This window comes from Tinamus guttatus, unplaced genomic scaffold (assembly GCF_059628265.1).
Source record: "Tinamus guttatus ecotype Peru unplaced genomic scaffold, ASM5962826v1 Tinamus_guttatus_pri_ptg000060l, whole genome shotgun sequence".
In the NCBI taxonomy this organism is placed as follows: domain Eukaryota; kingdom Metazoa; phylum Chordata; class Aves; order Tinamiformes; family Tinamidae; genus Tinamus; species Tinamus guttatus.
This window is the reverse complement of record NW_028288594.1, coordinates 1,790,484-1,817,210: the sequence shown is the minus strand read 5'-3', so window position 1 is coordinate 1,817,210 and position 26,727 is coordinate 1,790,484. Positions and strand designations below refer to the sequence as shown.

At 36.0% G+C, this 26,727-nt stretch overlaps 1 protein-coding gene across 1 annotated transcript; it reads left to right on the top strand.

The window, feature by feature from the left end:
• The first annotated feature begins 972 nt into the window (after positions 1–972).
• On the top strand, positions 973–25,938 carry XIRP2 (xin actin binding repeat containing 2). The gene is made up of 9 exons (XM_088519455.1): positions 973–1,154; positions 2,214–2,339; positions 9,199–9,306; positions 9,626–9,698; positions 10,393–10,526; positions 11,251–19,996; positions 20,764–20,870; positions 23,265–23,398; positions 23,726–25,938. Exons 1-9 carry the CDS (start codon positions 1,098–1,100, stop codon positions 25,311–25,313), a joined length of 11,073 nt encoding a protein of 3,690 aa, XP_088375581.1. The 5' UTR covers positions 973–1,097; the 3' UTR covers positions 25,314–25,938.
• Positions 25,939–26,727: the final 789 nt, after the last annotated feature.

Here is a 26,727-nt window from a genome sequence, read left to right as displayed (position 1 = left end):
GACACAGAACTTTACCTATTCGAATGTACTTTGAGCTGTAGCTTTATCCAGACAAGAGCAAACAAGCTGTCTGCATTTCTTTATCCATGTTTACTGGAGGCCCTCCTCCGCAGCTGCCCTGTTTTGCTTTATGGAGATTTTCCTAAATTTCAGCAAGTGCAAGTCTGAATAAACACATGTACATAACACAATTTTACTTGGTTTAACTTGAAGCTCAAAGCTAGTGGCTGTGTTCTACTAAAGTAATCATTTCTCTATTACTTTTAATCAAATAGCAACCATCCATACAATAAAGTTCTTGGAAGATGATTTGACTAAAAGTGCAAACATTTAATGTGAAATGAGTCTTAATTAGCTGCATTTCAAGTTTCTAGAGTTGTATGTCAGGTTAAAAATGAGAGTCACAAAAACAGGCACCTTCTATGTTATGATCAGTTTCACAGCATAGTCACGACACTGCAAACGAGAACTTGTTTCGATTTTCCTTGATGTATATATGCTTACCTGCTATTTCATTCATTTTCCATTAATTTAAAATTGTAGTTGATAAGCTAGGTAATTAAATTTCAATACGGTTTTAGTTTTGGAAAATAAAACACATTCTGCTGCAATATCAATAAACAATGGAAATGTATAGTCAATTCTGCAATAAGTCTCCATTAAACAAATACTATATTGTTTAAAGCTAATTAGAACAGAATATATCTAATTACAATGTTATTCATATTGCTTATAATCATTTTTATAGAGTAAAAGTAATGCACATTTAACATTAAAAAATAAGCAAATATTATTTTTTTAAATAAAAAAATTATTTCCCTGATGAGGACCAGATTAAAAAACTCTTTTTTATTTTTTTTCTGTTCTTCAGATATATATCATTGAAAATAAAATTGGCAAAAAAAGAAGTATTCATAGCGCTCATTACTGTAAAGATTTGAAAAGGCAGGCACCTATTTCCTAGTGAGGAAGTATCATGTCTGATTGTATTTACAGCAGGTTGTCCCAAAACTGTAAGACGACTAGCAGAAGAGAACACTCCCGCGAGTGGTAACTCACCGCTGGACTTCCAGGACACTGTCTCGCTGAAAGAAAGGATGGCTATGTACCAGGCTGCTGTGTCCAAGGTAGAGAGCAGCAGCTCCTTCGCTAATGTAAGATATCAACATTTACCCTCTTAATTCTCTATTTGTTTTACATAATGACCTCTCTTGCATTGTTTATTCATCCATCCTGTCAGATTGATCTCCGCATGGATTAAATTTGAAACCTATATTACTATATCTACCTAGAAAATAAACTGATACGCTTGTATCTCCCCCTATTCAATATGGATTTTTTTGTATACGATACCTCTACACTTTTGGCATGTTTGTTTCAATTCACTAGAAGTACCTTTTTTTCTGTACCATACAATACTTGACAAACAGTGCTTGTACTTCATTAAAATAGAGATTGCAAATGTCATTGCACCTCTTCAAGTTCTTTTTGGATGGAATTTACTACCTCTAGTCGAAAAGATTCAATCCAAACTCCATACATGTTTCAAATAAGTCCTTTCATTCTCTGAATCTCAATTTTTAAGTTCGGTACAGAGGTCTTTGAACTTGTAAGCAACAGTACTTACCCTCGTCTGCTTTCTCTGCTGATGACTAATTCTTGCAAATACAGAGATTACATTACTGAATATACACGACAAATCGCTAAAAACTACAGAAGAAATCACTGGGTCCTTAGGCATCTATTTAGATAGAGATGAATATGCAGCTAGAACAACAGGATCTATTTCACACGGAATAATTTAGCAGTTAAATAAATTCTAGATTGTAAAACTCCAAAAGAACTTCAAAATTCGCAAGTCATTTTGCTTGATAAGTAGAAGTCCTAATAGGCCAAAGAAATTTAACAGATAATCTGAAGAGTACAAATATGCTCTACTCTGATAACAGCCTTGTAAAATACTTGCCTTATTATTATATTATTATTATTATATATATTATTATTATTATTAATTCATATATTATTAAAATAGATCTGCAGATTATATCAGTTGAAGTTGCATATAAAAGGCTAGGGACATAACTATGTGCTTCCAAATTTTCTTATTTCAATTAATAAGCATTCTAGTGTGTTGCTATTAAATATTAAAAAAAATTATAAAAGTGTATTCTTACTGCAAATGAAAAACAACCATCCATATTTTATTACACTAGGCTTCAGAGGAAACAGAGTCATGTACCGTGCCTGGCGGCCTTGCAAGAGTAAAGAAACAGTTTGAGAAAGGCCAGATGACCTCAGCACAAAACGCCTTTGCTCAGTACCAGCACAAGTCTGTACAGGTAAGAACAGGATTTTTAGTACTAACGAATGACGTAGGGCCTGCTAGACAGCTTGAGGGGAAAAAATGTGATTATTTGTTTTACTGAACAGTTTTCGTTATAGCTAAGACATTGCAGAATTTTCTCTTCAAGATATACTGCCATGATATAGTAATCCTGTGGTAACCGTATGCTTCTTATGTAGATGAACTCTCAATGAAGACAATTCTAGACTTATAGAAAATATATAAGTAAAGCAGGCTAGCATTTGAGGAGTATTTTGTGCTGAACCTTGTCTGTAAGATTGTAAGTCATTATCAACTATTATGGTAATAGTTTGCATAAATTGCATTTGAAGTAATGTTAAACCATTTTCTTTGAAATGGAGTTTGCTGCTTCCATTGAATTAAATTTAATCAAATCCTCTAAGAAGATCAAAAATTGTATCAAAAAACTCAGATGCTACATAAAAATATAAAGAACAGCTTCCAAGTGTTATTTCAGATAAAGGGTCTTTGGATTTTATTACTTCATTAGCATATATCAGGAAAAAAATTCTTTCAGGAGTTAATGACTTTGGACTACCTGAAGTCTGATAAAATAAAATTTAAAAAAACAGTAATGGCAGAGTAAATTGCTTTACCAACCTGCATTTTTCTAAGAGTTTTAAAGTAATATAGCTTTCAAACTGTGTAGAAGAGGACACACCAACATTCTGCTACAGTTTTATTTTTGTGTTAAATAAGCATCATATCTGCTAGTTAACTTTGATATGTTATACACTAATATCATATCAAAATCCACAATCTGGGCACTCAACAAGCAAGGAGGAGAAACGGGTGTCTTCCTTTCATGAAGTATCCTTTTTATCCAAAAGCAGACTGATTTTGAAAAATGAGTAAATAAACTAAGTATAAGCGGCAGTATCTATTACATGTCTATTAGAAATTGGTCTTGCAAATAAAACATACAAAGGTATCTGTACACTGTAACTGATACTTTTACCAACCATTTTCTTTCACATAATGTCACATTTCTCCGTCTGCTACATACAAATATGTGTCATCTCTTGTGAGACTTAACAGTCATCTCTGTACTGGTCGTAAGACCCTTGGTGATTCCATTCTGCAGGAGTTTTCCACATCTCTACACGGAACGGCAGAACTAAGCATCTTCACACTGACAAGAGCTGCTCCGGCAGCCCCTAGTCAGGCAAACGGCCCTGAACTGGGACCCAGCTCCTTGTCACATCACTCACATAACAGAATAGACTAAATCCATCCACAGGTTGCACTAATTTCACATAATTGACTTCAGGTGACGACAGTGTATTATAATGCACTGCAGAGTTAGATTGACCCTGTCAGCAGAGGTATGCTGATTGATGCTGTCCTGGCAACAGGGGCCTTAACTGATTAGAGTGGTCTAAAGCCAAACTCAAGAACATTTGTTACACTTCTGGCAATATTTAAAAAGTTACAAATAATTATACTTCAAGGACAAAATATATTTGGATATAAACAGAGATGTTATTTGTCATGGTGCACTGTGAAATGGGGAATATGCTAATGAGGGTCTATGAATTTCTCTATGGTTGGTATCTCCCTAAATGACTTGGATTAACAGAAAGTAGAATTTATACGGTTTGTGAATACTACCAAACTGGAAGAGGTTGCGAGTTTCCTGGAAGGTAGAACTTCATTTCCAACTGGTAACTGCAGTGGTATGAAATCTGAAAGGCAGAATTCAATACGGCAAATAAAAAAACATCATGAAAGGAATAGTCAAAGTGCAAAAATATGAAATGACAATAATCAGCCAGAAACATGTGATGGTGGGCTATAGTTTCAGTAGAGTCTTTGACAAAAAATAAGGTCTTGGAATATATCAAGAGGAAGCATTACACACAAGAGAGGGATTATAAGTAATTTGTCCCAGCTCAGAAAAACCTCCCAAATGGGCTATAGATACTACAATAGCATTAAAAATTTATCTAGACAAATGCTGTTCAGAAAAAGTATCCATAATCCTTCTTCAGACTAGAAGGACAATCTATGAACTTCTTATCGGTCCATTCTATTCCTGCACTGATTTATTATTTAATTTGAGATTTCTTTAATACTTATGCACAAGGGGTCAGAGTTACATATGCACTTAGGCAAATCAGATTCATTTTGTCTTCTGAACACTTCACTTAGAACATAACATTTTCAAGTGCAATTTTGTTTTATACTGCTCCTTCTGAGGAATATACCATATTTGCCATTTTATTTCTTTTCTATTTCATTATATTTTCAGCCAGATTCAAGAACTTTAAAATAAGTTTGCTATGTGAAAAGTCATGATTATCAAAACAATCTAAATCACTGGAGTTTCAAAAACTGGGCTGAAATATCTCAAGATGACATTTATTCTCATGAGATTTTCAGTTGTTCCTGCTTACTCAGCCTGGAAGGACAAGGAAAAAGTCTCTTGCCATGTCTCTAATACTTCTGCTGCACTGTTCAATACCTTTTAGAATACCAAAGTGTACACTCTGTGTGTGCATACTATATATGTACACACAAATTCAAAATGAAAATATGTATTATAATTAATAGATTATAAAGCATAACATACCAAACTATTGTAGCCTGATTAGGATCCGTGCCTCACAATGCTTCTGCTATAGTATAAATAGTATATGTAAAGTATACTCAAGAGAGTTTTAGGCTCTACTTTACTTATACAGTCTAACTACTATAGTAAAATTTCATCACAGAGAAAAAGAAGGATTTTTTGCTACATAAAAATTTTAAACAGAATGACTCTTCTGTCAGAACTTCCTATGTTCTTCTGAGAGCAGAGACTTTTCAACTCCATTGCAATATGGAGATTTACACTTGTAACTTGCATTAGCATCAACAGGACTCACTAAAATCTTGCACTGAATGGTGAGCAGCAATGAACACTGAGGAGGAATTGTGGTGTGCTCACCAACTCAGCCAGAGTTTGTGCAAAGATGTGGTCTTTAACTAGACTGCAGGATTTGTAAGTCCCTTTTATACTCAGCCACCAGGACACAAAGAGATTGTGATTTATTCACTATTAATGATTCTGAAAGTGCCAACCTACAATACTTTCCTATCTACTGGTCTGGAGCACAAAATGTGCTTATGCGTAAGAGATGCTGAACATTCAGCTTAGTGACCCACAGGCTGAGGAGTTAGGAAAGCAAAATAATTACTAAGTTTCCATAAACACTACTCAGAGAATTCCCTACATCAAAAGTACAAGTTGCTGTTCTTCACTGACAAAATATATAGATGGACAGTGTAAGTATTACATCAGTGACTGAAAAAAAAAAATCCCTGAATCAGAAAAGAATTGCTACCAGCCATTCTGCAAATGAAAATAATTCCTTTCCTCTCGCCACGGAAGCTGTAAAATCACAGTCAGAACTGTTCTGAAGGGTACAACAGCTGCTCAGACAAAATCTCATTATCCCGTGTCAGACACGAGCACTTTCCAGCAAATGATCTTAACCTCCTACATAGGAAGGATGAGTGAAATACATCAAAAGCAGCTGATTCACACTCAACAATGCAGTACTGTGTTGGTGGTGGCACAGCTATAGCTAAATCTCCTGCTTTGAGGGTCATTCTATAGACATCTTCACATTTCTAGGTATCCTAGACATCTAGGAGAGCAATTGCCCATTTTCTAGTGATTACAAGAGGGTAAACTGAATATGAACATGACGTTGTTAGAGAACGATTATTTGCCTAACCTTTTAGTGAAAACCTTCCACAGAGTGGTCAAAACAGCGTAAAAATAATACTAAGCAAGTTCAGAGATGAACTGCAGAATTAGTTTCTAACAAATCTTTTATAAGAAACAGATGACATTATGATAAGAACATTAGCGTGGAAAAAAAGATGCATAGATCTTGAAGAAGAAATGAAGATCTATTCCAAGTAAACCATCAGTTAGTCATTCTGTTGTTACTAGTTTTATAACCTACATTAAAGGCTGACAATTTACTTCTGCTGCTGACAAGAGGGAATTGCAAGTTTGTACATATGGATAGTTTAGGACCATTGTTTCAAAATATGCTAACACATGGTCACTGTATAGGACATCTTCACACAGCAGTTTTATGATGATCCTAGCGTATATGCACGTCCTAATAATGTCTTATTGCTCAATTAATACAAAGACACTTCCAACATTAGTTGGCTTTCTGTCCTAGAAATGGCTTTCAGACATGTGATCCTCATATTCTTTCCTTTTTTAATACATACAGAGCATATATAGAATGGTATCCTGTATATGAATATATAGCCTTGTGTATACATTCAGATTCTCCAAACTTTTTTTTTTTTTAAGTTTTTTTTGTCTGTTGTCAGAACAAAGAGAAACTACAAAAATGTCAACACAAAAAAAGCAAACCTTGTTTAAAATACACAGGCATAGAATAAACAAATACTAACGGAAAAGTGATTCTCAGGGCACAGGAAAAACAACCCTAACCACTGTCTTTTCACTCCTGCAGCCAAAAAGGATACTGAGCTCTCTGCTTCTGTCCTCCCTGAATAGCTGAAGAGGAGTTGTTCTCACCTGACAGAACAACTTGTGATTGAGCAGAGACCTGACAAGTTTACACAAGTTTCAGGATTTTAGATGAAGTGTCTACCTGTTCATTTCCTAGCTGTAGTGTCCCACTTCACAACCCACCAAATCTTTATCTCATATTCTGCTGGGATGTATATGCAGGAATTATAAGTTATTTGCACAGCTCATTTGCTCCAGTACCAAAAAGCATTTGATTTATGTTATTAGTAATTTCCATATCTTTGTTTCCAATCCTTTGTTTTCAATGTTTCCAATATTTCCAGTTGTTTTCAATGCATATTATTTATCCTTAGAACTTGGTAGGCTTTTTAGAAGGCCTTTGTTATTGTATGATGTGATTTATACAAATTACACCGTATGAATACACCTTGTGATGCAAAACAACAAAAAATCACTTAATCTATTCTAAATGATGTTCACTGCAATATAATCAACATTTAATTGCTACTATACAAAAGAGTAATAATTATCTAAATTCTGATGACAGCTTGTGATAGCTGATTTTCAGACCTGAGATATTCAGACCAAAAGTAGCAAAAACTCCAAGAATTACCTTTTCATGAGATGACAGCTCCCCACAATTACACTGAATTGTTAACAGAATTTTTATCCACAAAATATAGTCATATAGTTTTATACTGTCATATAGTTTAATAATGCAGTTCATTTTAGCTTGTAATTAGTAAACACCTTGCTTGATTTAATAATGCATGATATAGCACAAATTGAATCTTCCACAGAATCAAATAGAGGGATAAACTACCCACAAACATAACTGCTAATTAGTATTAAATCTAGGATGCAATCCTCAGCCATTGACTAGATGGTCAAGGTTTTTTATCAGCATTTTATAAATGTAATTTCAATCAGCGCTTTTGAATCACACAAAAGATGGTAACTTCCAACTCTCCCTTCCTCCCTGCATACCCAGAGCAGGGCCACATTATTTTATTGTCAAAATTTGGCCCACAGTGATTAAGCTGCACTTTAGACAGCTATGGTTGTTAATATTAAAATATTATAACCTTTTGCAATATGGCAACTATTTCAAAAGCAGTATGGAACTTACAGCAAAAAGAAGCGATATTCAGATTAGATATGGTTTCTAACTACATTAAGCCTAATTATATTCATTTTTAACACCTTCACCATTCAAAGGACACACAGTAACCAAGACCAGTGTATTTTGTGTCTTACAAATGAGCTCTTCCAAGAATGACAGCCTGACTTACATATCTAAAACATCCACATTAGAAAAGTATATTACATGAAAAAACATAAATATATGGAAAAGCATATATGCATAAAATGAAAACCGTACACTACGTATACTCATTAAACAGAGAACAGATTGCACTTCTTTGTGAACCGCTTCTTTTCAAGTTAGTACGGAGGTCCCTCCTAAGTTCACTCTTGTGCAGTAACATGCTCATAGTTGTCACACACACAGAATGTGCAAGTGTAAATCATGCTCTATCTGGTTGTCCTAAGACCTCACCTGTACTCTGACAGTTCAAACTTGGCAGTAGGATTAATTTGGGGATTGGTAACTCACAAAGTCATTCAGTGGGCCAGTAACTAGCAGATTTAGTCTACTTTTTGTTAGTATGACTTTAATCTTAATTTATTTTATAGTTGAACCAGACAATTTTATCACAGAGAGGAGGAACAAAGCTCAAATCTTGCAACGGTGATACAGCTTTTCCAACACAGACAGTTGTCAGACTTCCAATACAATGGCAGCCCACATATTTTATACAATTTTCTGGTTAGCCTGTGAGTCAGCTTCCATAAACATAATCAGCATGTATTTTTGCATCTGAATATGCATATCATATATACAGGAAGCCACCATATCTAATATAGAGAAATTATTATATTAACTTCCATGAAATCAAATTAACCTCATACTTGCTGATAGGAACGAGTTGATGGGACAGCATTTAAAGCCAGAACTACCTGCCAAGTCTCTCCTTCACTCTTCACTCTAATTATATATTGTACTTATCCATGGAGCTTTCAGTACCTGCTGATCAAAGTCTGCCTGCACTGCAGTCACAGAAATGACTTTGCAGCTCTCTGATATAAAAAATGCCTGTTGCAAATCTTACAGATACAAATAGCAATAATTGCATTCTGTTGAAAAAGGACTAATTCAGATTGAAACATTTAAATTATAATTTATTTGTGATAGTCCTTCACAGGTATATAAAAAATCCAATTTTCTATTAGCTGTAAATGTGCAGTTATTTTTATTTATCTTCAGGAGATGTCAAGTAGCAGTCAACGCACAGTATCAAGTAGCCACAGGGAAACTGAAGGCAATGAAATCACCTCCAAAGAAAGTCACATGGAAACCCTTCAAACGGAAGAGGTAACTGAGTCAATTAATTATGGCATTAGACAATGTTAGCAAGATGCTGATACATATCTGCTTTCTTTCTTCTCCATTATCACACAGTATAGCAAAATGTTAATGTTCTGCTAATAGCCTCCCTTATTTGGTAATAATACTTTTTAAAAGGGTTTTTGAAATGTTACATCAAAGGAAAATCTGAATGGGAAATCCAATTAATTACCACATTAAAACAACACGTATGAAGCTTCTGGCTGAAGTTGGATAAGTAAACATCACTTACATATCTTAATGCACACTACCCTGTAGTGAAATGACAGGTTTTTTTTTTAAACAGATTTCTCATCGTGAGCAAATTACTCATGAGAGAAAAGAGGTTTCTACAGTCTTACAGCACAATGATGAAACAGGTAAGTAGTAGCACAAGAATCTGATCACAAATGAGCAATGGCAAATCCCCTTAGTCATGCAAATGCACCTGCCTTTGCAAACAAACATGCATTACTCTGAATTCATCAGTTAATCCTTGCTCAGCAAAATATATCCATTGGTTTCAATGGGATTTAAGAAAACTGTTTAGAAGTAGGTAGGTAGTAGGTTTAGAAGTAGGGTTTTGTATAAGGAGGGGGTGTTTTTAAGTAAGTGGGCAGCTGCTTTAAAGAGCTGTGCACTTAGAGTTATCACCTGAAAACATACTCAAGCGCTAGTCCAAAACTGTAGATGATAAAAGGTCAATTTACAGCTGAAATGAATGGCCCTGCAGAATAGGAGCACTGTGTTCAGACACGGCTGCTTTAAGTTAGTCCTGATATTAACAGAATTCCTACATCCCATTAATCCGTCGAGACCTCAGTCAACTTTTTGTCCTGCCATTCACGCAATTCCGGCAGTGCAAAACAGTAGGTGATAACATGTCATGTAGATGATAACAGTTATTCTGTGGTTCCCTTTATGGTTTTCTATTCATGACCAAGTCCAAAGCTCTGCATGGCTGAGTCTAATCTGCAATGTGATAATTTTTGTAACTCACCATTGAAGTCAATTTCATAAAATGAAGGACGGAGGGGAAAAAATATATATATATATATATTCTTTCTATTGCAGTAGTCAATGCAGCTATGAATGAAGAGTTCCCAAAGATTTCAACACAGGTTTTAAAGCAGCAATTTGAAAAGACAGCTCGGGAAAAGGCTGTTCACTCTGACAAGGAGACTGCAACACCTGCCAAGCAAGCAAAGGTCTGTGCTTTTATTAAGAAGCATCATTCTTCATATAAACAAGAAGTTAAGATATTGGTCTGTCATGTAATCTGAATTTCTATTTTGATTATTTAGTTGTGAATAAAATGTAAGTTATGAAAGTGGTGGGAATATAGAGAGCTTAGACATCAAGTGCACAAAGTGGTATAAAGCACATTAGGTCGCTTGGGAAGTATTTATACTTTGGGACAAACACAATTAAAAGTAGAACTTATAAAACTTTGCTTTTCCTGTTTTCCTCTGCTGAATGTAGTGTCTGCTATCCCCTTTTTACATCTGTAAATCTGCATCATTTCTGTCACCATGGTTCTCAGAAGCACATAAAGCATCTGTTACATAAGAAATGAAAACGTGCATAAATCAGAGCATAATTTTATATGTTTATAATGCAAAGTATGCCTTAGTTACAGCAAAAGCCCCCAAACTGCTAAATCATCATTTTTCATTTTGCATGAAGTACACATTTCTTGTCACATAGGTTCTAGGGTGCAGCAGCACATGCCTTAGTTCTAAGGGGTTTTTTTATGTGGTTCTGAGCAACTGCTGCTAGATTGTTCCTTTCCAGGTCCTATTACAATTCTGTTGCTCAGATCCTTGCAGAGCTGGGCTTTTGTGAAGAATAAAGGCAAGGTTTCTGATCATAGGAATTGCTTTAAGTATCACATATATTCTTTAAAAAAAATAACAATTTTGTTCCCTAAAGATTGAAAATGGGTACCAGGAAGCTATATGGCCTTCAGCAGTTAGTTGTTCTTCCACCACTACAACTTCAGCAAGCAGACTCCATGAAACTTCGACAGCCAGGAGAAAGCAGTACGGAACCGTTGCTTCTGCGATGCCTAACACCAGGTCCCCTAACTATGGAAACACAGAAAACTTTCCCGCTACTTTCACACCAGCTCCAACGACAGAGATTTCCCAGTCCCCTGAACAACCCACCTCTCCAAAGTCCACTATCCCCAAAGATCTGTACTCAAAGCAAAGAAATTTATATGAATTAAAACGCCTATACAAACATATTCACCCAGAACTAAGGAAAAGCTTAGAAAAGGATTACTTAAATGAGATCTCTGATATTTTATCTAGTGAATCTGAAGCAAGGAATATAACGTCAGGAGATGTACAACAGGCGAGATATGTTTTTGAAAACACTATTATCCCTCAAAAGTTTACAGGCTCAGAAAAAGAATATATAGAATGGGATGAAATCCTAAAAGGTGAGGTCCAGTCTATGAGATGGATCTTTGAGAACCAACCTTTAGATTCAATTAAAGATGACTCTCCAGATCCAGACAACGTTAAAAGCATTGCAGAGCAAGAAATCATTGCAGGTGGAGATGTTAAATACACAACCTGGATGTTTGAGACTCAGCCTATTCAAGCACTGGGTGCACAATCTTCAGAATCTGCAGAAACTACAGACAAGATCCCAGAATTAGCTAGAGGAGATGTCCGCACAGCCACATGGATGTTTGAAACCCAGCCACTGGACTCTATGAATAAAATTTATCATGATGAAGAACAGACATCAGATGAGACTTGTGTTAGAGAAATTTCTGGTGGTGATGTAAAAACTGTGAAGTACATGTTTGAAACACAGAATCTGGATAAACTTGGGCAGCTATACTCAGTGGATGAAGTTAATTTGCTGCAGCTGAGGTCCGAGCTTAAGGAGATTAAAGGAAATGTGAAGAGAAGCATAAAGCATTTCGAAACTCGCCCATTGTATGTTATCAGAGACAACCTAGGTCAAATACTGGAGATTAAAACTGTCCACCGAGAAGACATTGAAAAGGGGGACGTCAGAACAGCACGCTGGATGTTTGAAACACAGCCCTTAGACAGGATTAATAAAGACCCAGTGGAAATTAAAGTTTTACGAGGAATCTCTATGGAGGAAAATGTCAAAGGTGGCGTGCACAAGGCAAAATGGTTATTTGAAACACAGCCTTTGGATACTATTAAAGAGGATTCTGAGGAAATGATCACTCAGAAGGAAACTATTCTAGGGACTGATGTTTCCAGAAAGTGCTGGATTTTTGAAACCCAGCCTCTTGATACTCTAAAAGAGAACGATGACGCGTCTCGTCCCCTCCCTGAAGAAATAATAGGAGGTGATGTATCTGGTACTAAACATTTATTCGAAACTTTACCAATGGATGCATTAAAGGACAGTCTAGATGTTGGTAAGCTTCAAAAGGTGGTTGCTACTGAGGAAGAAAAAGGTGATGTAAGACATCAGAAATGGGTTTTTGAGACTAAACCTCTTGAACAGATCAGAGAAGAAAGAAAAGAATTTGTCAGAACTGTAAAGCTTGAAGAAATTGACAGAGGTGATGTGAACGCCTACAAAAATATATTTGAATCGAGCAATTTAAAAAAATATGATAAATCACAAAGAATCCATGTGGAGGGTGTAATACGAGGAGCTGTAGAGCTGAACAAAGCTCTTTTTGAAACAACTCCTCTCTACGCAATTCAAGACAGTCACGGTAAATACCATGAGGTTAAAACAATCAGGCAAGAAGAAATTTTAAGAGGTGACGTAAGGAGCTGCAGGTGGCTTTTTGAAACAAGGCCTCTTGATCAATTTGATGAAAGTGATAAAAAAATCCAAATCATCAAGGGAATATCTTCACAAGAAGTAATTTCTGGTGATGTGAAAACAGCTAAATGGTTGTTTGAAACTCAGCCTCTTGATGCAATTAAACATTTTAGTGATATGGGAGAAGAAGAAATTAAAGCAGAACAGAGGATAGACATTGTTAAAGGAGACGTAAAAACATGTAGATGGCTTTTTGAAACACAGCCAATGGAATCACTGTATGACAAAGTTGAAGTGGTGACAGACAGTGAAGAAATACATAAAGGAGATGTCAAAACCTGTACTCAGCTCTTTGAAACACAGCCACTGGATGCAATAAAAGATGGTTCAGAAATAACAGAAAAGCTACACACTGTGAATCGGGAGGATATTCACGGAAGTGATGTCCGTACAGCATGTTGCCTTTTTGAAACAGAAAACCTAGAAAATATACAAGGTGAAGAAGGGAAGGAATTAAAAAGAATAATGGAAATTGATATTCAGCCTGGGGATGTCTCAACTATGAAGCAAAAATTTGAAAACCACTCATTAGACTCCATAAATTTCAGTTCAGAGGAAGTTCTGGAAAAAATTAAAACTATTCAAAAACAGGAAATACAGAAAGGAAATGTTTTACATTGCCGATGGCTTTTTGAAAATCACTCCATTGATGATATAAAAGAAAATCAGGAAAACAGTGCCTCAGTCAAAACTGTAACAGATATAAAGGGGGGCAATGTGAGAAAAAGTTGTTTTATTTTTGAGACCTTCTCTTTGGACCAAATTAGAGATGAATCTGAAAACATCAGCACCAAGAAAACCATCAGTGAGGAGGAAATAACAAAGGGAAATGTTAAAAACTATAGAATGATGTTTGAAAATCAATCACTCTACGCAATCCAGGACAAAGAAGGGAATTATCACGAAGTAACAACAGTTAAAAAGGAAGATGTGATTCATGGAGATGTACGTGGGACAAGGTGGTTGTTTGAAACAAAACCTTTAGATTCTATTAATGAATCAGATAATGTATACATTATTCGAGCTGTCACCCAGGAAGATATTCAGAAAGGAGATGTGAGCTCTGTCAGGTACAGATTTGAGACTCAACCATTGGATAAAATTTCAGAAAATGAAAAAATAATTGTGCCCACTATCTGCAGTGTTGTAGGGGCTGATGTGAAGGCAAACAAACGATTATTCGAGTCCGAAGAGCTAAGTAAGGGCACATATGTAAGAACTGTGAGTGTCAGTGAAGTCCAACATGGCAATGTCAAAACTGCCACATGGTTATTTGAGACACACACTCTAGATGAGATTAGAGCAGAGGGGTCAGAATATAAAGATGTTCAAACAGTCACAAAGGAAGATGTGCAAGAAGGTGATGTTCAGCATGCAGTGTGGGTTTTTGAAAATCAGCCACTGGATTCTATTAAAGAAACTGATGAAAGTGAAGTAAGAACATCCAGGGAAGACATTCCACAGGTGGATGTTAAAACAACAACATGGCTCTTTGAAACAACACCCTTCCACGAATTTAATGAAAGTAAGGTTGAAAAGCAAGAAATTATAGGCAAAAGTATCAAAGAAACGCTAAAAGAGCTTTACTCTCAAAAAGTTGTGGAGTCTCATGGAATTATCATTGCGTCAGATGAAATTGGGGATGTCAGAATGGCAAAATATAAACTAATGAATCAAAAGGCACCAGAAATACAGAAGGAAGAAATTATTAAAGGGGATCTAGGCAACATAATGATGAACCTGCTATCCATAAAAAACACTACCAAAAAAGAGATTGTAGTAAATGACGATGAAAAAGGCAACGTTAATTTGACCAAAACTCAGTTACTGAACAGATCAGTAGATGATCATGTTGAAAAAGAAGAGATAGTGAGAGGTGATATACAGCAGGCTATTAAAAAACTGTTTAGTAAGGATAGCTCTGTAAAACAAGGAATCTTAATTCAGGAAAATGAGAGAGGGGATGTTAACATGACAATATATTCTCTCCTTCACAAAAAAGATGGCCGCAAAATGCGACGTGATGAAGTGATAGGTGGTGATGTGAAACGTACCATTCACAGCCTCCTGTCTTCTATAGCAAATAATGAAATATCAGAACGGGCTAAAATAGAAGAAAATGAGAGAGGCAATGTTCAGTTTTTCACAACATGCATAGAAGCTGGAGCTCTGGACTATTTGAAACTGTTCCAAACAGGGTCAGATGAAACATCTACAAATGAGAAACAAGAGGAAGATGAGGAAATAATTGCTGGTGATGTAGAAGGCACAAAGCTGTTGCTAAAGAAACACAAGTCCCCCATTCAACGTACAGTCGCTGAAGCTGACATCATCCCTGGAGACGTGTGTAATGCAGTTAAAAGTTTCACGGCAGAGCCACAGGATACATCTAGTCACATACAGAAAGAAGAAATTATAAAAGGTGATTTGAAGGCAGCTTTAAATTCCCTCAGCCAGGCCATAAGTCAAACAACAGTTAAAGAAAAGGAAGAAATTATAAAAGCTGATATACTGGCAATACTGAAGTCACTTGAAGAAGCAGCTTTTCAACTGAAAGAAGCAGAAAGGCCTGAGGTCATACCTGGAGATATTAAGAGGACTATTGAGTCCCTTGAAAAGGCAATAAATGCAAAAATTAAAGTTCTAAAAACCGATGTTGTTCAGGAGGATCTTGATTCAACATTAAGGTCTTTAAAAGAAGCTCAGCTATCTTTCAAGAGCATAGGGAGAGGAGATGTAATCAACAGAGATACTCAGACTGTTGTGCAAAATGAGCTAGAAATCTGTGCAGAAAGGAAAATGGTACAATCTGGAGAAAGGAATCAGACAGATATAAAAGGAACTGCCAAACCAGCTTTTAAACCATCTCAGCAATTAGCACATGGTAACATGACCCAAAATCAAGCCAAGTCGGTTAAATCTCACCATGAATGTTACCAGCAAGTGCAGGCTAAAAATGAGACTTTTCTGAAAGAAGCTGCAAAGGTTACTGAAAAGATACATTTAGATCAGAGTACTGAGTCTCCTGATATTTATCATATTAAAAAGATGAATTTACCTAATTTGCAACAAAAGAGCACTGAGAAAGCGGAAGAGTCAAAGGATAAAACCAGAGTCCAGCACAAAGCAGAAAATGACACAAAATCTCCTACTGAACAACATATGAAAAACCAGTCTACCTTCTGTGAAAAAGTGGGGAGAAATGTAAGAGCAGAGAAATCAGAAACATACAAAGCTCTGAAGACAAACAGTATGTCCAGCAGCATGCAAGCCAAGGGAAAAACAGAAAAGAAAGAGAATTTATATAATGAACACAAAAATAATGAATTTTCCAGCAGAAACAAAATGGCACCTACTGAAATTTCTGAAGTGTGCGACCACTTTCAAAAGCACGTGGCAAAGAGCAAAATACAGCAATCTCAGGATCGTAGAGAAACTTTTGCCATAAAAGAAATGAACCCTGACCAAGTGCAAGATGTAGTAACTAGAACATCAGGACAGAGTGTCAAAGACGAAGTCACGCAGGAAACACACAGTAATTTTAAGGAAACTGAGAGCAGGAAAAGGATTGATATTCATCAGCAAAATAAGAAATTAGTAGGCCAGTTTACTAGAAAGACTAAAATAGAAGCTACTAAATCAGATGCTCGACTTTCAGTAAAAGCTCCTCCGAATCAAGCCAAGAATGTAATTCAGAAAGACACAACAGAAATGGATTCCCTATTCCCACCTCCACCATCCCTTCCCCCATCACCACCTCCTTCAGTTACATCTTCTGAAGGTGAATTTCCTCTGCCTCCTCCACCTCCTCCTCCTCTAACATCAGATAAACAGATGTCTCTCTCACCACCATCATCTAGAGAAACGAGCAAAGCTGAGTTTGATCATTTTCCTCCTCCTCCACCACCACTGCCAATAGATGACAAATCTGAAAGTGAGTTCCTATCTGGTCTCCCTCTCCCACCACCTCCACCCCATCTTCTGATTCCTCCTATAATGCAACCAAGGCAAAAGAAAAAGCACGTTCCTAAATATCCAGAAGAGTCACTGCTTCATCCAGAGCAAATTCATACCAGTACTGAAGTGGCAGGTAAATCTACTGCAGTAGCATCATCACAAAACCACGCCAGAAGGGAGCCCACAAGGGGCCCGGAAGGTCTCAAGTCCAAAATACCTCCTAAATTTGAGCCAACAGTACTTCATATGCGCACAGAAACGGATATCACCAAAATATTAGCAGACAGTAGCAAGTCTGAAACTCTGATGAATGTGGTTAGTCATAAACAGAAACAAGTGAGCAGTCACACAAGAGCAGAGGAGGGAGGACTACTCTCCTCTGCAACAGAAATGGCTGATTATTCACCCAAGGCTCAGGAAGAGATTCTATCAGTCCAGAAAAAAGAGACTTTTCCAGTGATGAAATCTCCTTCTGTTCCTTCAGAGAATGAAGCACAAATAAAACCCAAGCCTTATATTCGAAAATTTGTAACTCCATTAATGATAGCTGAAGAAAAATATAGACAGCAAAAGGAAGAGAGAGAGAAAACGGAAGTCAAAATTTGCTGTGAGTCAGTCAGAACAAGCAACAAGGTTCAGGGAAGTCCAAACGAAACATTATTACAGAAACCAAACAAGCAAGATCAAGGTCCTGCACAAGGCGCAGAAGCCCCAGGGATACCAGAGAAAAGCACAATTTCTGATTCTGATATTCATGTCAATTTTCAAGCAAGAGGCTTCAGAGGTGATAAAAAGCTATCTGCATCATCAACCACCAAGCAGCTTCAGGAAGTTTTAGAAGCCTCAGAAGAAAATCACAGTAGTAAAAAAGTACTACTGGGTGCAAAACATAACCTGTCATGTCAGATGGAAAAAACGCATCCCGATCAGACATTACCTAAGCCTGAGCAGCTGAAGAACGTGGAGCAACTGACCCAGCCTCAAAATAAAATCAGTCCCCCTACATTCAAAGTTAAAACTATTAAGGTTCCCATCGGAGAGCAGAGCTTGCAGGAGACTCATAAAGAATCTGAAATACAGCAAAGCCAGCAGGGAATTAATGTTCAAAATGTTTTCACGCAACACAATCAGAAGAAGCAGAGAGAAGACATAAGTCTTACCACCAAGAAAAAAGAAAAAATGGCAAAGCAAGATCACCAAGAGCACATTAATGGGAATGTATTAGCTGAAAAAACACATTCGAAATGTTCAGAAAGCAGACAAGAATTGCAGAAACAGGAATTGAACCAAATAAAACAAAAATTAGTTAATGAAAAGGAAACAAGAAAAGGAGAATCCAGAGAGGAGAAAATCTTGCTGAAGAAAGAGATAAACGAGACCCATGTAGCAATTCATCCAGAGAAAGACATGGTAACAATTCAGAAAAAACAGGAGCAGCCTAAGATTACACCAGCAGCGAAAGCAGTGAAGGGAAAAGTAAATGACAGTCTGCATGACTCACAGACCCAAATTACCCAACAAAAGAACGTGTGCGTTTCTGAGAGCAGAGTCCAAAAAACAAGCGCGTCCCAGGAATATAACAGGCTGCAAGAAAATGCCTGTGTCAAACACAAAGGCATACAAGTGAAAGCAAGCCTCCTAAAGAAAAAAGATCCAAAACAAGAAAATACACACAAAAATTCTTTGTGTTCTTCACCACTGCATACAGAGGAAAAATGTGCAGTAGATATAGTAGATATTTTGAGAAAAAGAGAGGAACTGCAGGAAGTTTTGTGCAGGGTGAAACAGTTTGAAGATGAGCCAAATAGGATTGGTCTAAAAACATTTAAGACATTTTTAAATATTATCCCTGTATGGCTAATAGATCAAGAAAGAAAAAAATATATAGCTCATATAATAACAGAAAATAATGCTGAAAAAATGAAAGAAGAATTATCTGATATTAAATATCAAGCAAGCCAAATGCTTGCTTCATATGAAGATTCAATCCAAACCGCTGTCTCCTCAAGAACAGTCAAATCCAGAAATAACAGCACTACTTATCAAGGCACTTCCCAGAAAATATCAGGAATTACTACTGGCTCCAATAAAAAAGACCTGCATAAAACCACAGGCTCTATTGAAGCAGAAGCAGTGCATCAGGATGCTCAACAGCAGTCCAATGGACTTGGCCAGACAGAATCCAGGTCTTCTCCAGCACTAAGAATGAGATCCCCGTCTCCTACTTATATAACAATTGAGTCTAGAAGGACAGACTCTCCTCTAAGGGAGGCACCGTCTTCCCCTACCCAAAGGGAAGGGACTTCATTTCCTCTGCCGCCCCACAGATCTGCAACATCAAAAACTAAAATTCGACAGCCACAGTCTTCCCCCTCTTCAAGAAGCCAAGCTGAGCAACTGGCTAAGCTGAAAGACACCACAGCAAAATTATCACAAGGCGCAACACAGCATCAAGCTGTAAATCCACTTCCGATTGTAGAAAAAAGATCAGAAATCATTAAATCTCCTGCAACACTTCGCCGACAAATTAAGATTGAAATGCACGCTAGGAAACCTTTATCTTCTGTAATGCCACCTGTATATGAATCTCAAGTAACTGCTGGTACAGTAAAAAATACACAAGAAACACAAGAAAAAAGACTACATGCACTACATGCAGAGAAAAACAAATACTTGTGCCAAGACCGATTAAACATTCCAGAACACTTAGAGTCTCAGAGTGAAAGTTTAGATTCCATCTCAGTGACACGAAAATTTGAGAGTCCTGGGCTTCATCACCCATCAGGGCTTATTCACAGATTCGAAGCATCAGAGATAGTAACACACACAAAAAATGAGCCAACTACAGTAGTTGAGAGGTTAAGTAATGAAAGTGCATATGAAAAGGGTAAGCTTTTTGGAAAAACTGAGGACAAAGACATATTTGAAGTTAAGTCAATGGAAAGAGATTTCAGAAGTGGTGAAGTGAATAGCAAAATCAAGGACAGAACACACATATTTAACCGAGATGAGTTCTGTATGGACAATCAAAGTCAGAAAGCTAATTTCCAAAACTCTTCTTGCTGGCAGCTAAGAGAAACAAAACAAGATATATCTTATAAACCAGGGCAACGTAAAGATAAAGAACAATCATTTCAACCTGCAATACGTTTGGAAGCTAAGTCCCATAACGAATGTTCTTCTGACAGGGATACATTAACAAGCACAGTAGTTGAATCAAGAACTGCAACCTCAACCTCACAAAATGTTGATAGTATGCAGTCAGGATTTGGCTTCAAGCATGCCCCTCCAACATATGAAGATGTTATCTCTGGACATATTCTGGATATTTCTACTACTGGTTCACCAGAAGAGCTACTGAAAAATTTTCAGAAGACATGGCAAGAGAGTGAACAAGTCTTTAAAAGTCTAGGTTACAGTGTCTCAGATACTTCTGAAACGGAAATGAGAAGCAGCTTCCATGAGGAAGCAGAGTATTTCAGTGGTAAATAAGCATGCAAAGTGTGAAGAAACTAAAACAATTTTATACATTATCACTCACCACTAGTACGTTGTGAAGTAATGAAAAATGTGTTTATAACCAAAGGCTGAAATAACAAACAAAACTAACAAACTTTTCTTAACTTTTGCTGTCTGTCTCTCCTCTTGTCTCAGCAATCTTTCACCATCTTCCCTTTCCAAGGGCATCTCCTTTGAGTGATGTGCTGAATGTGTGCCTAACAAATACTGACATGTTGAGTTTTGAGGCCTTTTTTGCTAAGGTAAATACTGTAATTGAACTGGTATCATAAACTATTATGTAAAATCATTACTATCGTATTTAAGAAATATTAACATGTTAGAAAGTGTGCACAGTATGCATCTGATTTTTAATGCTTTCAAATAATGCAGCTTACTCTTGATATGGTATTGCCTGTATAAAATAGCTATAATGTTAATTTTTATTTTTTATTTAGACTGGTTTAATATTTTAGTAAAATTACTGAAATGGTTTACAAAATACCATGCATTAAAAAAAAGATCTTCAATGCTTCCTGTTGGATGATTTTACAATCTTCAATGCTTCCTGTTGGATGATACAACCCTAGTCTGAATTAAGGCAGCAAACATTATCTACTGCTGCAGTGCAGGTCTCACATCATTAAGGAGTTGAGCCACAGTAATCGAATTCCCTCCAAAAAGCTGAAGCTGTTTACTTTTTCATATTGAAGCATATGATAACAAAATATACGCTTTCCTCATAGCACATGTATTACATGAAAAAACACATTAAAATAGTATTTAGATTACAAAAGCATATGAAAATTAGAAAATACTATACTTGCCGTTACTTGATGAGCTTTATTACCTTCCCTTTGCACATCTAGTTCATGTTAAGATCTTAAAGTCAGCAGGAATACCCAGTTTCCATCAGGAGAAATACTCAGGAGAAATATTCAGTTTCCAGTAGAATGAAGCCTCTGGAGTCACTTCGAATCTTTCTATCTGGGAAATAAGGTCAATCAGTTTTATCCCAAATTATTTTTCTAGAACTGTTCACACGATTAATTTTCATGAAGATGAGCACTTGGTTCAGCTATTCCACCCTGGAAGTTCTTTGGAATAAACCAGCAAAATGACACTGACACTTAGACTAACACTCTCTCTTTCTATTGACTGTCACCTTTCAGGGCACAACACACACAACCAGCTTGCCAGCTGAAGTGTGACAGTATTCCAGGAGATACCTGCCTTCTGCCTTCTTTTTTGCCTTCTCAGTTACCTTCTACCTTTCTACATTGTCACAAAGCTTGATTCTTTTCTCCCTCTTTACACTCAGAATACTTAAGAATACTAATTTAAGTGGATCCTTATGGTTGGCTGACACAATCAATCTCAACAAGAACAAAAGCTGCATTTAGATTACTAGGAGACATGCAGAAACATCGGCTAAAATTCAACATCTGCCCAACTCCAGTTTGTCATTCAACTTTGAAACTAATTTGAAATTAAATTTCAAAATTTCTATTTAATGACCAACACTTTTTTTTCCCTGTTTGTTATTCTGGTGGTTATTCTTTTTACAAGCTCTAGGCTATTTTGAAGATATTTCATTTCTCTTAGTATTCTTTTACAACTCATTACAGACAGTAGAGATATATTGTAACTACAGCTGTAGTTACAAAATCGACACCACTTTTCCGTCTTGATTCATAAATTGCTATGAAACCAATACCAGCAGGCAAAACAAAAATAGATACAATGCAATAATGGACCAAATTTTCTCCTGATGTCAAGGGGCATTTCTCTGCTGGTGTCAGTGAAGATAAATCTATTTCAACAGTGCTTTGGTTGACTCTCTGTATTTGCCTGCTAGTACAGTTTTCATAGCATTTCACACATCAAGCCCATGTGATTGTCCACTATCTCCTTCTGTCTTCGGCCCCTCACTGGTATGGAATAAACCTGCTACGTGTGCTTTGTAGTTTAAAGAAAACTAGCTTCTTTTATAATTAACTACACTTCATAAAAGAAAGGGTTTTATACAGTTAGCTAATATCGTGACTGTAGCTAACTCAGGCTTGAAATGAAAAATCTTCTAATGAAAACATCAGGTCTTAAAATTAAGATTAAAAAAATGCAAAAATCACAAATAATTATATCCATAGTATATCTAGATCAAAGAGCTTGCAGGTTACCACACAAGTGGAGCTCTTCAATATGTTTTTGGCATGATTAAACAGAACTTCTCCAACAGAATTTCAAACATCTGCCCCCTCTATCCCTAAATCACACTGTAGATTCATACGCTATACATATATTAGATCAGCTACAGTCATATCAGATCCGTAACAATCATATTAATACACATTTTATTATCTAATTTCACAAAATAAATACTTATTAAAAATAAATAGGAAATACTGTGCATGAGAGAATGAAGTGGATAACCTTTCAAATGTACAATTTTTGAAAAGGGTGAGTGCTTTTTCATCTTCAAAGTATTACTGTTAGTTAAAGAAATGGAACCCTAAAATGAATAGCTATCAGGAGACAGATAAAGAGAAGAGAACTACAACACTGAGTGTAGCAAACATTTAACATGGACTAATAAAATGAAAACATAATATTTGGCTACAGATTTTTAATATCTATCACATAATATTTGATTCTAGAAACTACAGCTTCAGGAACAGGAAATATGCACACTTTGTCAACAGCGAGTTTACCCAATGGAATGCCTAGTCGCAGACAAGCAGAATTTTCATAAAACATGTTTCCGATGTCACCACTGTGGCAGCAAATTAAGGTAAGAACTAACTGCATGTTTGTTCACAGAAATTCTGCATCTGAATATAAATGGTTTATGTTCTCCCTAAAAAAGTATGAGTCTTCTCCTTCAAGAAACTGTATAATTTTCAAACTGCATGGCAATTTGCAAATAAAAGTCTTAAATATTTTTTTTCCTGTTTAGAACTGTGTGTTACATTGGATTCGCTCTTTTTATTCCTTCTTTCTTTATAAACACTGTCACATAGGGTACTTGAAATACCAAGCAAAGTATCAAATTCATGACAGATTTATAATTCCTAGAAGTGTAATGCTTCTTTTTTTTTTTTCCCCCTCTATTTGACAGCTTGGGAAATTATGCATCTCTCCATGGACAAATATACTGTAAACCTCATTTTAAGCAACTTTTCAAGTCTAAAGGAAATTACGATGAAGGTTTTGGACACAAGCAACATAAAGAATTATGGAATTCTAAAGATCAAGGTAGCTCAGCTGGCAATATTCACACTGAAGAAATAAATCCCATTAATGGTACACTCGTTGAACCTAAAATAATTACAGAAATTGATCAAAACTTTCACTTAGCTACTCAATGTATCCATCCTGAGAGTTTGGATGATCATTTGAAAAAATCCACAGAAAGGGGTAAATTAAAAATTACGTGGCCTCCCTCAACGGATGATACAACACCTAAGAAAACATTTTCAATTGACGAAATGGCTAAGGTGAATAAGCCAAAGTGGCCCCCGGAAGGTTTTGCTCAAGATGATTGTAGCTCACGTGCAAATAAACCTCCGGGAAATAGAAAGGAACCTCAGAAAGAAAATGTCCATAGTGATCTGAAAGAGCAAAAGAAAAATGACGTTGTGGATGCACAACAAAATCAACGCTCATCTTTTAGCTCTATATCTGAAAAAGACACTACAAGTGTGTGTGAAAGAAAAATAAATGAAGTAGGGAAAAAGGAAAAAGACGAGGAAACTGAGAACGCAGAAGATAAGTCGAAGAAAACAGGAGGATCACAGATTAGGGAGGAAAATGTTAAGGATATTAATGAAGGTGTGCACATCGCTGAGAAGGAGCAAGAGAAAAAAAATAATGAAACTTATGATTTAGAAGTTGTACAGGTTACTAACATTGATGATGAAACAGTGCAAAAGAATCATAAACAGTTCAGCTTAAATAATACTAACAATAATAATAATAACCTCATTTTTTCACATATGAACACTTGCAGCCAGGAAACTTCTCTCTCAGCTATGTCTAACCCAGTGACAAAATTAAGCCATGAAATTTTCACTGCATCTCAGCATGCCTTTGAAAAGCTGGAAAATCAGTCTGGAAATGAAGAAATATTTGAGATATCTCAATCCCGAGAGAGTTATTCTAGTGATTCTGTAATTGTTTCACTGGATGAACAGAACTCCAAAGATAAGGATGCTGTTACCTCTAATAATCTTATTCAGTTCAATAAGGATGTTACTTCTCAGAAGTCCTGTGCTAATTCCACATTAGTTCTTAAAGCCACTAATACAATATTCCATATTCATATGGAGTTGGCATGCACTGGACAAGAATCAGAGCATGACAAAAACATAAAAACTACTTTATCTGACACCATGAAAACATCTTCTTTTATTCATAGAGACAGCCTAGCTTTAAATGTTGGTCTGTTAGATGCTGTGGACATAACAAAAAATTCTTCCAGCCCATATTCAAAAGAACATGGGAATTATGATCTGGAACTGAATACTAATGTCTGTCAAGAAGATGAAATAATCAAAGTATCAGAGAATGGCATAAGCACAAGTTCAGATTTACTGGACTCAAGACATTCAGCTGTCCCATCATCCCATAGAGAGAAAGTTAAGTCTAAACAGCTCACTATAGAAGAGGAAATTAAAGGGAATAGATTCTATGATGAAAATGAATAAAGTTGATAAATGAAAAGTTACATTTGTCACAAGTGGTAAAATGTTATTTATGTCTGCACTTAATGGTTTAGCATTTATTCAGTCCAGTTTTATAGTACTTCTTAAAGAACTGAATATCCAGAGATTGTATATAAAGTTGTGTATTGCATACTGTCAATTACTCATTCAGACTTTACATAGTTTACATTTACAGTAAGGAAGAGGCAAAAATGAGCTATTTTTTCAGTCTGTTATGAAAACAACTTGTCTATCGTCAACAACTTGTATTTCTATGCTGCAAGAAACGATGACTGTCTGCCGAAACACGGTAATTCAACTTTATCCTTTATCATTTGTTACAAGTAAGAGGTGAAGCACCTGGTGTGCACAAAATGATGAAAAATATTTCCGCATCTATTTTTTTCATTTATTATTATTGTAACTGAATGAGCTGCAGCTCCAAGACATTTTATGTACATTTGTTTTGTTAGCTTATACTAGAGGGTTTTCTTTTTTTTTTTTTTTTTTGCAATATCATCCAGTAGGTAGCTTGAAATGCACTAGTTATTGAATAATATCCAGAACTGGTTGGCAAGTAGTACTGTTTTGCTATTCCTAGAATTAGTATGGCATTCTATTGCATGACAGGAGAGAGAATACATAAATAAATGTGTGCACACATTTGTTAAAGCAAATAGCATTGAAAATGGCCTGATCAACTGGAACAATACTCAAGATTTGGACAAACTGGACAACTAAGACCAATGATTATTTTAATAACTAATTCAAAATCATTTTCAGTGAAACTGCTCCCCAGTTTCTTATTTAAATCTGTAAAAAATTCTACAGATTTAGCACTATTTGTATTATTATTTGCTCTCTTGACATTATTCTAACTTGCATGAGACAGCAACTTATCATTTAACTGTTGACAATGCATAATAAAAAAGCACTTCACTACATGTATTTTGTTGATTTTTTAAATTAACATACACATACAGTTTTCCTTACACAGCTTATGAAATTCTTCATGCTAAAGTAACTTTAATCTAAGTTTATCAAAGTGCAAAAAAAAAAGGAAAATGGAAATAAAGTTTTAATAATTATTTCTAAACTATGTCAGACACAGTTGTTTGAAATAAGCTAGTTTTAAGATAAACTGACATTAAAAATGTTTAAGAAATTTCTGTGCAGATATCCAGAACTAAATACCTGTTGCAGTATAACACATTGCCCAAAGGAATGGGATTGTGGGTGGGGGTGGGAGTGGGGATATCGGTTTATGACTCCTCATCTATAAGAGACACTATGTTGATTATGCAGGCAGAAAAGTTAGATACACTGTTTTTCTCTTTCATAAGAATACTTTGAAGAGTGAAGCCTCCTCTTCATACATCGTGCTTCACTCCTCTGTAGTACTCTTATGAAATATATT

Excerpts from the sequence above, each read along its gene's own strand:
- XIRP2 (XM_088519455.1), top strand. The coding sequence starts at position 1,098 with ATGGCTATGTACCAGGCTGCTGTGTCCAAGGTAGAGAGCAGCAGCTCC. Across the intron at positions 10,527-11,250 it reads CACCTGCCAAGCAAGCAAAG|ATTGAAAATGGGTACCAGGA; the intron begins GTCTGTGCTTTT and ends TGTTCCCTAAAG. Across the intron at positions 20,871-23,264 it reads TTGAGGCCTTTTTTGCTAAG|AAACTACAGCTTCAGGAACA; the intron begins GTAAATACTGTA and ends ATTTGATTCTAG.